A 15,000-nucleotide genomic window follows, 5' to 3' on the forward strand; every position below is an offset into this window, starting at 1 on the left:
AAGAACGAAGGGTTCGCCCTTCATTGCTTCTATTCTGTGCTCCGCGAGGTATTTCTACAAGAACAAGGGTTTTCCCCTCTCGTCAAAAACAAACATTTCATTTGTTCTGATTTAATTTGATTTGATTAACAGTCTCCTAATAAGAAGTGAATTCCTCCTTGGTTATATAAAGCCGAGAAGAAAAAATAGCAATAACACTCACCTGTTTGCTGACAGCTGGTTGCTCCAGGTTTTGAAGAATAATAAGGTACGAGGCAGCAGTCTCAAGCTTGCCAGCTGCAAGACATTCCTTTTAATTGAAAACCAGAAGAAGAAAACAAGTTCAAAAGCCCCTTTTCCTCTTACGCTGTGATATAATGAATTTCCATTGACTCCTAGGTGGTCATGACTATCCTTAATTTCTTTTGCCACGAGAAAACTGAATGGCACACCTACAAATTTGTATCTCTTTCTATTTCAAATAATTCATTTAATCAATAACAAAGATAAAACCAATTCAAGATCGTTTCATTTGCCCAGTTAACACTCCGTTAGAAAATACTGAATGTCTGAAGTTTGTTCGAATTCTTTTGTTTCCCTTGACTTAACTTATTGTCTGACTTACTTACCGTGAACAGATCTCTGGGATTGCCAACAGCCACGAAAAGGTAGCTCCACAAAGCAACCTCTGTTTTTCGCGCGCAATGAACGACTGTGTCTAGGTATTGAGGAAACTCCTTTATGAACCGAACAATACGTGGTAAGAGAGCATCTAATAAAAACAAACGCATGATTAGAAATCTATTACTACATTTTCAAGCAATAGATGGTTTTCAATCACGTGATGAGACGGCTATGTTGGTGCACAAAACAATAGCAAATTATGGCTCATGCTTTGCATTATAATAGAGTCAAATTCACAACAGACTTTTTTCTCTATTGTTCTGTCCACAAAATGGCTGCTGTGACGTCAAGTGAAAACCATATACAGCATTCAGAAAGTTTATTTGCATAGTGTAATTTTCAGGGAAGTTACAGAACTGCGAAATTTTGAGCCCGGTTTTCCGCAATTAAAAAGCAAAACCATTGCTCCTTGCAATTGCACATTTTCCCGCGCTTTGTCAGCGTCGATACGTCGTTGCTTCGGATTTTGATTGGTTATGGTGAAGAAAATTCCAACCAAGAATTTTAAACACAAGATACGTCGCTACCTGGTGACTTTAATTCAAAGTACATGCTACTTGGTTTTGTCTAAACAACTGTATCGCTTCGGGGCGATACTGTTTCAGGTTACAGCCTTCAAAATTATGTCAGATAAACTTCGTTTGATTATGAACGGGTAGATATTATTTTAAATGAAACTTTATTTTGCAGATTAAATGTGTTGGGAACACATCCAAACTGCTAAAAGTTGAATTTCAAATATTCTTCTTTAAATTTCCTTCTGACGAGATATCACACAAACTTTAACCGTTTGTGTGATAGCTCAGTATTAAAAAAGTGTGCAGCAATATTTGCTCAGTCAGGGAACCGACTTCCATTCAACCTTCTTCTGTTCAATGATGTTTCTGTCCGAAAACAGTTTCATCGTTGCTTTAATTGCAAATGGGCCTGACAATACTTTGCTAAGCAACTAATGTAAGCTCTTGCACATTGTTATATTAATTGAATGGCTTATTGTCTGGCATCGCAGCGTAAGTGCATTATTCTCACTCAGGAGATCAAGCTTCACAATAAACAACTCAATGCACTGTACCGGCATCGCAGAGGTCATGGGTTCGAATCCCAATAAAGCTACTCGAATTTCATGTTCCTATAAGAGACTGTCTATAGGTTCAATAAGGCTGTTATTGCCGGGGAGTGGGTTGTGAGGCTGGGTTCTCACAACCTCTAGAAATGCTCCCAATGGCGTGCGACTCTAAGAGTCTCTGTCAGCTAAGTCCAACTTCTGGCCTCAACCCGCGTGGTGGAACTGGCACCACTGACAGGAGAAGGGGCGAAGGCGAAGCCACTGGCGCCTTAAAACCAGTTGCCCAGGGTAGATGGGGCTCTTAGCCTGTGAAGGCAGCCCATCTAGGCGAAGGTAAACCCTGATTTCAAACCTCCAGTGCCTTGCGGCTATACCTGATTTCAGGAAGGCTGCAGGAGTAAACCTCGAGCATAAATCCGGAGTGGAGCCCCTAAGGCAGATGGCAGGTGCTCAGCACTTCCTTCCGGCAGCTTCTACAGTGGAGCTAGCCCCAAGTTGTATGGGTTTTTCCTTTCCCTTGGACCCAGCCAGTTACACCAAGAGGGGGACGCTGTCCTATGGGCAGCCCAGCGTCTCCTTATCTTCCCACCCAGGCCTTAGCGCAAACTGGAAAGGGCACTCCAGCGGTGTCGCAAGACTCCAGCACAACATGGGACGAGGCAGTTTACTGGTTCTAAGCTCCGACTGATTGGTGTAAGAAGGAGCGCCAGGGGTCTTGTCCGACGGTGGGAGAAGCCCTCAGAGCTTCATTGGGTGGTTACTGCATGCCTCAAGCTGGGAAGCCCCCAGCCAGTAAGGTGCCGCCCGTCATTGCTTGCTTGCTCTACTTGGTGCGTAGAGCTTAGGGGACCCTCCCAACAAGCGAGCAAGTACTTGCACCAAGCAGTCAAAAACAAAAAAAACTACGAAGACTCCAGCTCTTTGAATCGCAAGCTGGAACATTCACACCATGTGTCCCGGTCTCTCCACTGACCTTCAGCTAATGGACGACTCCCGCAAGACCGCCATCATCAACAAGGAGCTGGCGCAACTCAACATCGACGTCGCCTGTCTCCAGGAAACCCGGTTGACCGACAGTGGGTCACTTATGGAAAGAGACTACACCTTCCTCTGGCAAGGCCTGTCCCAGGACGAGCCAAGGCAGTACAGCGTAGGTTTTGCCGTGAGGAACTCACTGATTGCCACGACAGGAGGGTCATCAAGAATTCATGCCCTTGGCATGAAAACGTCGGTGGGCTTTGTGAACATCACATCCGCCTGTGCCCCGACTCTGACCTCCACCCCAGAAGCCAAGGATCAATTCTACGAGGCCCTGCAGGAAACACTATCAGGAATCATATATTAGCTAGGCGATTTCAAACCTTGCGTTGGGACCGACTGGCAAGCATGGCCTACCTGCCTCTGCCACTTCGCCGTTGGCAGGATGAATGAGAACAGGCAGCGGTTGCTCGAACTCTGCTTTCACCACGGCCTCTGCATCACCAACAGCTACTTTAAGTGTAAGGAGCTGCACAAAGTGTCTTGGAGACACCCTCGGTCCCGCCACTGGCACCAACTAGATCTCGTCATCACTAGGAGAGCAGACCTCAGCAGTGTCCTCCACACAAGAAGCTATCACAGGACTGTGACAAGGACCACTCGCTCATTGCAAGCAAGGTCAGGCTGAAGCCCAGAAAGATCCACCACCGCAAGACCAAGGGTCGCCCCCACATCAACGCCTGTGGCACGTCCGACCCCGTTAAGGCTCAGAACTTCACTGAGAGCCTCCAGGAGAGACTTGCTGCGCAACCAACAACCACCAACCAGCAACCCGGATGCCAAATGGTCTCACCTCTGTGATGCCATCTACGACTTAGCCATGGCTGCATTCGGCAAGAAAGAACACAAGAATGCTGACTGGTTTGAGGCTTGCTGGGAAGAAATGCAGCCAGTCACGGAGGCCAAGAGGAAAGCAATGCGGGCTCACAAGCAGAACCCTTCCCCAAGCACACACGACGCCCTTAGAGCTGCTAGGAGCAAGGCCCAGCAGACTGCTCGCCGCTGTGCCAACGAGTACTGGCAGAACCTATGTGCCCAAATCCAGCTAGCAGTGGACTGTGGCCACGCAAAGGGGATGTATGAGGGCGTCAAAACTGCCACCGACCCTACGAGTATCAAAACAGCCCCACTCAAATCAAAGACTGGCAAGGTCATCGCTGACCAGAGCATGCAGCTGCAGCGTTGGGTGGAGCATTATTTCGAGCTCTACTCAACCCAGAACATCGTCACAGACACTGCCCTCAATGCCCTGCCTGGGATGCCAGTCATAGAGGAGCTTGACAACACGCCAAAACTGGAAGAGCTCAGCATAGCCATCGACGGTCTCGCCTGTGGCTAGGAACCGGGGAAGGACGGTATCCCACTGGAAGTTTTGAAGCATGGGAAGCAAACCATCCTGCAACCGCTTCATGAGCTCTTCTGCCTGTGCTGGGAGCAAGGTCACATCCCCCAAGACATGAGAGGTGCCAACATAGTCACCCTGTACAAGAACAAGGGTGACCATAGTGATTGCAAGAACTATTGCGGCATCTCTCTTCTGAGCATCGTTGGCAAAGTCTACGCCTTGACCCGCCTGCAGAGCCTTGCTTCGCAAGTTTACCCCAAGTCACAGTGTGGCTTCAGAGCCGGTAGGTCCACAGTGGACATGATCTTTGCCCTCCGTCAGCTGTAGGAGAAGTGTCGAGAGCACCAGCAGCCATTGTTCCAAGCCTTAGTCGACTTCCCCAAAGCTTTTGACTTGGTGAGCAGAAGCGGGCTCTTCAAGATCCTCCAGAAGATTGGCTGCCCTCCAAAGCTCTTGGCGACTATCACCTCCTTTCACCAGGACATGCAGAGTACGGTCTGCTTCAATGGGGCCACCTCCAATGCCTTCCCAGTCAGCAGTGGAGTAAAGCAGGGCTGTGTCCTTGCTCCAACACTGTTTGGGATTTTCTTCTCGATTCTGCTCCAGTATGCCTTTGTAGACTGTACAGAAGGTGTCCAGACGAGGTCAGATGGCAAACTCTTTAACATCGCCAGACTCCGGGCTCCACCGTGTCAAGCTTGACTTCACTCGATGCTGAGATCAGCTGCAGGATCGCCAAAGCAACTGCTGTCATGGCCAAACTCCACAAGCGAGTGTGAGGCAATGACCTGTTGAGCGAAAGGACCAAGATGTGCGTGTACCAAGCTTACGTCCTGCCAACTCTCCTTTATGGCAGCGAGTCGTGGACGACCTATGCCAGACAAGAGCGGCGACTCAAGGGATTCCACCTCCGCTGCCTTCGGCGCCTGCTGCACATCAGGTGGCAGGACAGAGTCACCAACACCGAGGTCCTGGAGTCCGCTGGCTCATTGAGCATGCCATCGCAGCTCATTCAGTGACGCGTTTGATGGCTCGGCCATGCACATTGCATGGAGCCTGGTCGCCTGCCAAGAGAACCCTTTATGGAGAACTGCGGGAGGGCGTCTGTCTCGTGGGTCGATCGCTGCTGCGCTACAAGGACGTCATCAAGCGAGACTTGCGATCTGCACTAATCGTCACTAGTGCATGGGAGGATATCGCCAATCACCAAGATACATGGCGGCAAGTGGGGGTTTCAATGGTGGAAGTGACGCTACAGTCCAGGCCACAGGCAAGAGAGCGGCGAGGAAAGAATGCGCAGCCTCTATGCGTATTTCCACAAGGCAAGTGTGCGCCACCTGCAACAGAGACTGCCACTCCAGGATCGGGCTACACAGTCATACAAGATCCTGCCCAAATCCCTCTTTGAGACGAGGCTGCCAGTTCTACTATAAGAGACCATTGCATAAATTGTCCAGATAAATGTAAGGATCATTTCTCTCTTTCATCTACAACCCACACTATATACATATATAACTCACATACATTTTTATTTTATTCACTTAACTTCACTTCACTTCCTTGCAACTGTACTATGAGCTATTAGAGCTCTGTCAGTGTTCATAAAACTGCATGGGTGTTCTTTGCGCTCAGAACGATCGTGATTTTCCAATTTTCCATTCCTTGTCGTTTCTCCTCCACCAGGGACCCATTTCTCAAAAGTCCCGAAACTTTACCGGCCATTTTTGGGTGTCACAATTCCCTCTGTATCTCAAGAAGGAAGAAGATTTAAGTCATCAAACTTCACAGTCAGTGTGCGTTTTTGATACATGTTAAAAGATCGGCTTCCCTGAACAAGTGGTTGGCAGGTTCACAAATGGCTTTTCGGGCCCGAAAAGTTTTCAGGACTTTCGAGAAACGGGTCCTAGGTCATAAGATTGGTAGTCAAACATCCTCACTGACAATCTGACCACTCATTGTCCTGTTTAGGGAACTAAGAAATGGTGAACGCGATTTCCAGAGGAAATGAGCAGCGAAGGGAGAGCCCATGTAACAAACGTCGCCGAAGAGGAGAGGGATGCATGGATCAATATTGTTCTAATGAGGTGGCTTGACTTTGTGAAAACAGGGCAGAATTTACTCTGCGAGTAGCTTTAAGCCTCTCCAAGGTTTCGCGTGCATCCAGAACGATAGCGACCGCTGTGCGCCCTATCCTCGGAATGTGGGCTCAAATCATGGTCATCTTAGCAGATGAACATACCATAAAAAGTTCATTAACAAGGTCATCGGTCATCTGATGTACACAAGTTCCATTTAAATCCTTCATTTGTAGACCAATCTACAGGTGCCTAGTAACACGTAAGTAAAGCAGCATAGAAAGAATGACCCCAAAACGAAAATAATTGCGAGTTACCTGGAATAGGTTCAGATGCAGTAGCTTCCTCTTCTAGCACTTCATGTAACATGAGTTCAAGTACATGTGGGAAATATGGAAGATCACAACACATATTGGCAATTTTCAGGGCTTGCTGACCTAAGCTGAGAACAAAAAAAAAAAAAAACAATAAATTTATTAATGATGATGATGCTGATGATGTTGATCAGCGATGTTGAAACTGTTGCCCCTCCACCTCCCCACCTTTCAACCTTGTTGAAATATGTTGTATCGAAGTTGAATCGACGAATCGAAGTTGATGACGTGTTGAAACCGTTTGCCCACCCCACCAGTCAACATTGTTCAACAAAATCGAACGGATGTGGGAGCAAATGTTAAAGCCCTTTTCCCGGGCCTTAAAACTCCCTATTTCTGCGGCGAAGGCGGCAGCGGCAGAGTAGGTAATACGTAACCTAGGGAACTAAAAACGTCACTTACTTTCGTCGCAAAAGCTGCCTGAGAATGTGGTGTAAGTATATCTGAGTCTGCAAAACAAGGGACACACAACATTTGAAGGCTCTGCTCAAACTGTCGAGTAATCAAGTTACACTTCGCATTTCTAGTTCTTGAACTATATTAATCAAATTACCATAACAATGAAACAATCTGATAGAAGACACTAAGCTACGCGGGGAAGGTACATAGAGTGACGTATTTAGCCATGAGATTCCACGTTGCCGTGCGTTTGTTCAGATGACGTCAAAATGTGGTAAGAATGAAAAAGGACACATGCACAATCGCGTGGAGATAGCCGATAGCTAAGTGTGTGTGCAACAAGTGTATTTTTTTATTTTTAACCAATACTGAATATTCTTGCTTTGCGGCATTCTCGATGCCTTAGCTGTCGTTGTTCCTTAAATGCCCCATTATCTGTTTTGATAACATACCGTTCTTTCCAACGTACAGAAAGGAAAAGCTTGCGGAGAAAGTGAAGTAGGGGCAGGCGATGTGCATTCTAAAGGCATTGGTTCATTCGCAGCACCAAGAATTACACCATCTTGAAACAAAACAGCTGTAGAAAACAAAATATATACACAGTTCACCTACCCAGTAAAAAGAAAATGAACAAATCTCCAAAGATGCACGCAAAGCTCGATAAAAGAGTTACAGTAATAGCATACATTTATTTTCTAATACTAACCCAATGGATATATGTTTAGCTGAAATGGCAGCATGATTCGCTTCGACAGGAAGTTTGGCGGATTTTCATCATCTCCAGGGAACAAAGGAAGCCAAACCTTTGAGAGAAACAAATAACGAAGGCAGCAAGAAAATCAAATGTTGACTGGGAATTTCCCGTTCACAATACCGATTTTATTCATTCAATTCAATGAAAGGAAAGGATACCTGGGACCCGTTTCTCGAAAGTCCCGAAACTTTACGGGCCATTTTCGGGTGTCACGGTTCCCTCTGTATCTCAAGAACGGAGAGGATTTAAGTGGTGAAACTTCAAAGTCAGTTTGCTTTTAGCTACCTTGAAAACATGTTAAAAGATCGGCATTCCAAAACAAGAGGTTGGCAGGTTCACAATGGCTTTTCGGGCCCGAAAAGTTTTCAGGACTTTCGAGAAAAGGGCACCAGGGGTCAGATGATCCCCACCATAGGGTATCTGCCCGCAGCCAGATGTAATTGACTGAGAGATGATTTCGATGAAGGAGAAAAGCCCTTGGAAAAAGATTGAGATCGACTGAAACTTAGCCCACTTACGACATCAAGGCCGAGACCAAGGTCGAACTCGGATCAATGATGAGGTGGGAGGCCAGGGCCTGATTGTTCAAAAGCCGATTAACGCTAATCCCAGATTAAGAATTAACCAAGGAGTTTATTTTTCTACTCCCAAATGCTGTTCAACGCTGATATTCGGCAAAACTTAGAAGTCAATCTTGAAAAACAGAAATAAGCAAAAGAAACTTTCACCAAAAAGTTGAAAACATGAAACAAAAGTTTGCGCAAATCCTGGATTAATTTAATCGGCTTTCCAACAACCGGTCCCAGGTTGACAACCATCAATTATCGCATCCTGACTGTTACTTATTTCCGATTAAAGAAAAGCTTGTACATATGCTGTGTAATATTTTAACACTTACAGAAGCTACTGAAAAGTGTTGCAGGATTCAGAAGAAAAAAGTCTTTCAGAAACTGAAAAAAGGCGCTAAATCCCGTCTTAACCTTCGAAGAAATAGTAAGTGCAAAAGTTGGCCCATATAGCTAACTGTTTGAGAACAATGTTGTTAAGGGTAGCCTTCTGATGAACTTGAATTGAAGAGGGCGAAGCATTACTGACTCAAAAGAAGCTTTATACCTCCCAACCATTGGGTTAGTAAGCCAAGAAATCAAGTTTACTTTCGACTGTACGTTTTCAAATTATGTTGCTTTTTCACGATTTTGTCCCACACCCGAGGGCCATCTGGAAACTCCTCATAGTCAACAGAAATGCCATTTGAAGCAAGCAAAACATACTTCAAAAACTGACAACACCAAGAAATAACAATGTTTCCCTACTTTCATTCCATTGGCTCCGCATCCCAGCCACAGGGCCTCCATTAGGTGTCTTTTGGTTCGACTGGATGTTGATGATGTCCAGATATTTTCCACACAGGAAGCAAGAACAACAGGAGAACAAAACGAGCACTAAATAATAAAAGCAAGGCTTTAAACATGACTATTTCATAATTAACGCATTTTTTACTTGTAATGTTACATACAGGCCTATCTTAATTAACCGAGTATGTCTCTTAATTAATCCTTTTCGTCGGTTGAAACTTTTCAGCGGAATCTGTTCACAAATTCTGCATCATTAGCGTAAGCCCACTGTTTTCACACCAATCTTCCAAAGAAACCAGCAGCACATACTACATACATACTTAGGGTGCGTTCGATTGACCCTATTCCAAAATAACTTTAACGTTTCATAAAACCACTCACTGATCTCAATAGCACAGTTCCTTTAAAAAACATTGAGCCTGAACTATAATAAAGCAATATGTCATAGTTCTACTCTTCACATCTTGACAACATTCAAGACTTTTTGATGACTTCTAGTATTTTTTGGCAAGCGAATTTGGACGGATCTAGCAAACGCAACCATATCTCATCCTAGTAATACGATTTTCCTTCTTCAGTAAATGACAACAACTTTCTTTGACTGGCTACCTTTCTAGTTCTCCTCTCTGGATATGCTTTGTCTTTCTGGAGCATTAATAAACGACCACCCACGTTAATGATAAGAGATTCAACACCATCCAGTCCTTCGGAACCTACGTATTCTGAAGACATTGAATTTAGCAGTAACATAACAAAATCTTCATTGTGTTGTTACTCAAACCTTTGGTATAAGTAAGCACTCGTATTTTTTTCCCAAAGACTACAAATTGCACTCGCCCTACAGCCTCGTGCACATTTTGTTCGTCTTGTAAAAAAAAAAAATTCCTGCTTATTTATTCCAAATTGCATTCTAACTCATATGATTACCTATACTAAAAATTCACCATTTGGTTCCCAGGAAAATACGGATTCTTCTGTAGTTTCACACACAGGTTCTCAAGGAGAGGTCTTGGAACTTTCGAGAAAAGGGCCACATGTCTTTCAAAAAACAGGAATTAACAAGACAACACTTTTTTGTAAGTGAAACAGTTTTGGGTCATTCAGTTATAATAACTATGCGCTTATAGGATAGCGTAAAATGTGAAAAAGGCAAAAACACACCGTTAGCCCAAATCACCATATATGGAAATAAACAATAGACTTCCAAACCATGGTTGCGGTCACATTAGGGAGTTAAACACTAGTGCTACTTCAAGTTCTATTGTTCAGTGTTCTCCTAGAGATTCAAGACACCAGACAGTTGACACTAGAGTAGTGTGACCGTGACCAATAACTATCAATAGACCATTTTCGATATATTAAAATTCAGCTTGATAGTGAGGCTTAGAGGACACAAACAAAAGAAATGAATAAACATGTTAATTAATTTTCCTTTTTTGTGTCCTCTAGGCCTCGCTGCCAAGCTGAATTTTAATACATCGAGAGTAGTCTATTGTTAACAATGGGTGGTTCTCTATATATGGGCTAGCATGAATTATCAGTCTTGAACCCACCTGCATATAGTGATGTAAGCGTGACATGTATCACTGCTAAGGGATGGGGCACGTGATTCACTAATGATACTTCTTGAACACGTGACACCTGCACTTCAGGAACATCTGAAACAGACGCAGTGGCTTAGCTTCTGTCGTCTCTAGATTTCAGATTAAAGAAGAATTGTACATTAAGTGGAAAGCTAGCCCGGGTAGCTGGGGTATTGTTGGCGCGAGAGGCACAAGCCGCGTGGAGAGTCAACCAGGTTTTCTGAGCCCGCGAGACTGAGCACCCCCAGCAAACCATTGTTTTAACGAAAACCGCTGGTCAGCAACCTGGTTCTGGTCATTGCTGTCTGAGGTCTTCCAATGCGGAGGGGCGCCCCTCCCCATTCTCCGTGCGGCTTTGCCGCTGGTTGCCCGTGGCCAGTCCCTTTCGTCCCAACACTTAAAATCATTATGGACGAGTTGGATGAAGGCTTTCCCAAAGGAGCAGTTTACTGATTGGCTAGAAGTCTTGTGCTGATGCTTATACGCCGGACCACGTCCCCACTTAAAACAACAGCGACATAAAGAAGGAAGGCATAAAAATATCAAAGCCTTGCATTCTTTTCATTCATAGCCTTATGTTGCCGTCTGTTCTTCCGTTACTGCTTATAAGTAACGTTCAGAACGGTAATGAACATCAATCTAAACATGCCACAAAGACCCTGTTAGTAATGATACAATTCTTTCTGCACAAAATCGCAGAAGAAAGTTTTGCAAGGGTGGAATGATTCCTCAGTTCCTCTGGAGTGAGGGAGGGTGGGTGGAAAGAATTAAACCCATTTACATGAGCAATTTTTTTTATGTGACAATTTTATGTGACAAATATATTTGATCGTGTAGATAGCACAACAAATAACTGTTGATAATTGTAGTTAGGTGGGTCAGCAATGCCAGCAGAGAACAACAAGAAACAAGGCGCAGTTGCCTGGTCGCTCTCCAATGGCGCTCACTCAGAGGCAGGAATTTGCCACATTTTATGTGACAAGTCGTCTACACGAGCAATTTTTCGTATTTGACGACTTTTATTTGTCGCATAAAAGCTAACACGCCAGCTTTTTAGCAAATACAGTTGTCATATAAAAATTGGCCAAATTTTCTCGTCTACATGAGCAAATAAAAACTGCTCGTGTAAACGGGGCTTTGATGTCTCGGATAACAGAGAACACTATTCGGTCACACTTATGTCCACAAATACACATACTTAGGTGCAGACCTGATTTTAATTTCCAACACTTAAGGCGCTTTTCGTTTGTCAAAACTGGCCAGCCAGACCCGTCAGTTTGCAAAGAAAATGTAACAATTTGAAGAAACACTTGCATGATAATCCCTCGTATTCTTCTGGAGGAGTATATATCATCCTCGACTGAAGTTAGTCTTTCCAAATGCCCAGTCTGGCAGGCCAGTTCTGTCAAATGGAAAGTGCCCTTAGTGTCCCTTTTAAGTATAGGCATTAGCTACCTATTTAATCTAGCAATAAGTAAGTTTAGTGTAAGAGCTAATTATCGTTATTTTTTGGTGAAGGTAAACGGTTTATCTTTACATGAGAACGAGTTTGGGTGACACTTTGTGACTTACAGCATCACGTTTACGTGAAACGTGAACGGCAAGTGACCACGTGACCATAATTTTACCGCCATTTTCTACGTTTGCCAGCTGCTGCTTGCCGTTTCTACGTGAAAGTAGGCATTTTCGCGTTTGCCGTATACGTGAAGTGTTCTTTTCGTTTTCTTCTACATCAGAAGTTGTTTGCGGAAAAAAAGGACCCGAAAACCATTTTCCGGTATGCAAAAAGGGGGAAAAATTAGGCTTCATGGTTATAGGTAGTTCATAATTGACTCCTTGTCGCAATTTTCTTCATGAACTAACGTTGACTCTCTGTTGACGGACAAAACAGCTTCATCGAAACTCTCAAAGTTTGACGGGTAAGGATTTTCCTTTTACATGGCGTCTTTTTCTACAAACAATGTTTAAAAAGACTTCCTTTATTTTTTGCTTTTTAGTAACTAAGTTAGTACTCGAGTTGTCGTGGGTCACGCGAAGCTAAAGTCGCAACCTTCTCTCCATTTTAAGTGAAACATGAAACGTGAAGAGGTAAGCCGACGTTTGCTGTTTCACAAAAACGTGATAACATTGATAATCTGTATTCCCTGACGCGAGTAACGTTGAAGTTGGGGAGAAGAGCAAGGGGGACAATTTGTCATGCTTCTTAAAAGCGTCGTGCATTAAATAACGTGTGTTTCTGTTCGGTTAAGCCCTTACTTGGGTCACTGCTTGTCCTCTCCAATGAAAAGAAAACCACTCGACTGTCAGAGCAATAAACCAACAACAAACAGCGGAACACATTAACCAAAAAGGCTGGAGATGGCAGCTTGATATTCAGGGCAAAAGCGTTATCTAAGTTGCAAGTTCGAGGGTAAAAACGAACCTGTAAAAGGAAGACATAAACAACGAACGTGTTCACCACGAAATCTGTGTCTGTACAATTTCAAACAGTCAAGGACTATGCAGTGATCAAAGTGAGTGAATACAGACAACACATGCTCTTTTGGTCACGCCTAAAACAATGCAAGCAAAGTACAAGTAAGTCAGTCGGAAAGACCTATGGTTGACGTTGTAAGCATTGGCTGTATGCTTGTTGGTAACTATAGCTTATCCGAGACAGAGAGACTGGCAGACAGACAGAGTTTCATTAAATCAGTTTGCAGAAATACCATGAATTGCGCGACTTTACAAAATACTTAACCCTCAAATATAATGATATTACTAAAACTACAGTACAACTGTAATTACCTAAGCGAGTTAATGTGCTAAATCTAAGCTCAGTGGTTAGAGCATCCGACTAGATCACGGAGGACCGTGGGTTCAAATCCCATCTGGGGCTCGCATTTTCCCGAGTTTCCATTTGATTCATAATATCTTTCATTTGTTTTTCACATTACTCACTTAGGTGATTGGTTGGTTGCATCTTTGATATGCCTTAATAAATGTGACTGCGTGATGCAGTTTTGAGTCATATATGGCTGTCTGGAATTTACTATGTGACTGTGTGATGCAGTTGTACATGTAGTCTATATCCACATTTTGCTCACGATAGAGTCTGTAGTAGGTCAGTGGTTCGAGCATCCCACTAGATCATGGAGGGTGGTGGGTTCAAATCCCACCTGGGGCTGGGATTTTCCTGAGTTTCCATTTGATGCATAATATTTTTCATGTACAACTGTAATTAAAGTCTAAAATGTAATCACGAATACGATATGATTCCTTTATTTCACTTTTACTCATGAACACTGAAGGGTTGTGAGAAGACTAAAGAGTCTAACCATTTGCAGATGTCATTGCAAAGGTATAACTTTCTCCTTAGTTACTTAAAGACCTTGAGCGTCAGCAATCCTACCGACCAATTGTCACAAAGCTACTCTTGTTGACGAAAGTGTCCGCAAATCTCCTTGTTTTACCGACCCAAACTCTCGACCTCTGCGAGAACTTATTGGCATGAAAACTGATGTTAACTTACCTCGTCAGATGATGAACTAAAATTGTAACAGGGAACAATAAGAAAATCTCGCCACCAAGCTAAGCCACCACGACAAGAGAAGCCTTGTTCCTGCATTGAGATGAAAGCAGAGGTGTGCTACCAAGGTTAACATGAATTCCACAGCCACCAACATAATCTATGACGGCGACATGGACGAAAACGTCACCTCAAATATAACTTTGCTCCATCATAAGTCTTTCGCAATTATTCCATATACGGTCGACTCCTGATAATTCAAACCCTCGCTAACTCAAACCAAAATCGATTTGCCGTGGATTTCCGACCCAACATTTACTGCAAGTTTACCCTTGGTAACTCGAACCCTCCATAACTCAAACCTTCCGCTAACTCGAAGCAATTTTCGTTTCCCTTCAGGTCATTTTCTATATACTTTTTCCCTTGATAACTCGAACCACGTCAGTCCGTACGTGACAACTTCAAAGCAAACAGTGTACTGCAGTCTAAAGCAATTAATTTATTGTGAAGCAGCCCTGTAATCTTTGTCCTTCTTTGCATCACACAAGACTTATCAGTCCAGTTCTGGTTTCGTTGTTTTAGGGTACATTTAACTTCAGCATCTGTATCCTCATTAAAGGTTGCTCGCTTAACTGATTACTCCCGATAAATCGAACCTTTTTCAATTTCCCTTGAAGGTTCGAGTTCAAGTTCTACGACGCAGGCGAAATATCCTAAAATAAATTGGTACGAGCGGTTTCAGAGTGAAAACAGAGAATGAAAGATCCTCTGTTGCATGTACATACATATGGTTCCCCCACACTCACTCAGAATCTTAAGGAACGAGAGAATCGCCCAGCA

General features: G+C 43.8%; 1 protein-coding gene across 2 annotated transcripts in view; it reads right to left on the reverse strand.

The window, feature by feature from the left end:
* Positions 1-15,000, reverse strand: part of LOC137973946 (guanine nucleotide exchange factor subunit RIC1-like) — a 59,679-nt gene that overhangs the window by 10,544 nt on the left and 34,135 nt on the right. For both annotated transcript variants that reach the window (XM_068820853.1, XM_068820852.1), the window contains 11 exons: positions 14,164-14,253; positions 12,909-13,074; positions 10,623-10,727; positions 9,679-9,791; positions 9,028-9,156; positions 7,667-7,763; positions 7,413-7,537; positions 6,964-7,010; positions 6,505-6,629; positions 609-751; positions 203-289 (listed from right to left, as the gene is read on the reverse strand). In XM_068820853.1, coding sequence (XP_068676954.1) covers positions 203-289; positions 609-751; positions 6,505-6,629; positions 6,964-7,010; positions 7,413-7,537; positions 7,667-7,763; positions 9,028-9,156; positions 9,679-9,791; positions 10,623-10,727; positions 12,909-13,074; positions 14,164-14,253 — 1,227 coding nt within the window. The remainder of the gene's footprint in view (positions 1-202; positions 290-608; positions 752-6,504; positions 6,630-6,963; positions 7,011-7,412; positions 7,538-7,666; positions 7,764-9,027; positions 9,157-9,678; positions 9,792-10,622; positions 10,728-12,908; positions 13,075-14,163; positions 14,254-15,000) is intronic.

The sequence above is a fragment of the Montipora foliosa genome, chromosome 10 (genome assembly GCF_036669935.1).
Source record: "Montipora foliosa isolate CH-2021 chromosome 10, ASM3666993v2, whole genome shotgun sequence".
In the NCBI taxonomy this organism is placed as follows: domain Eukaryota; kingdom Metazoa; phylum Cnidaria; class Anthozoa; order Scleractinia; family Acroporidae; genus Montipora; species Montipora foliosa.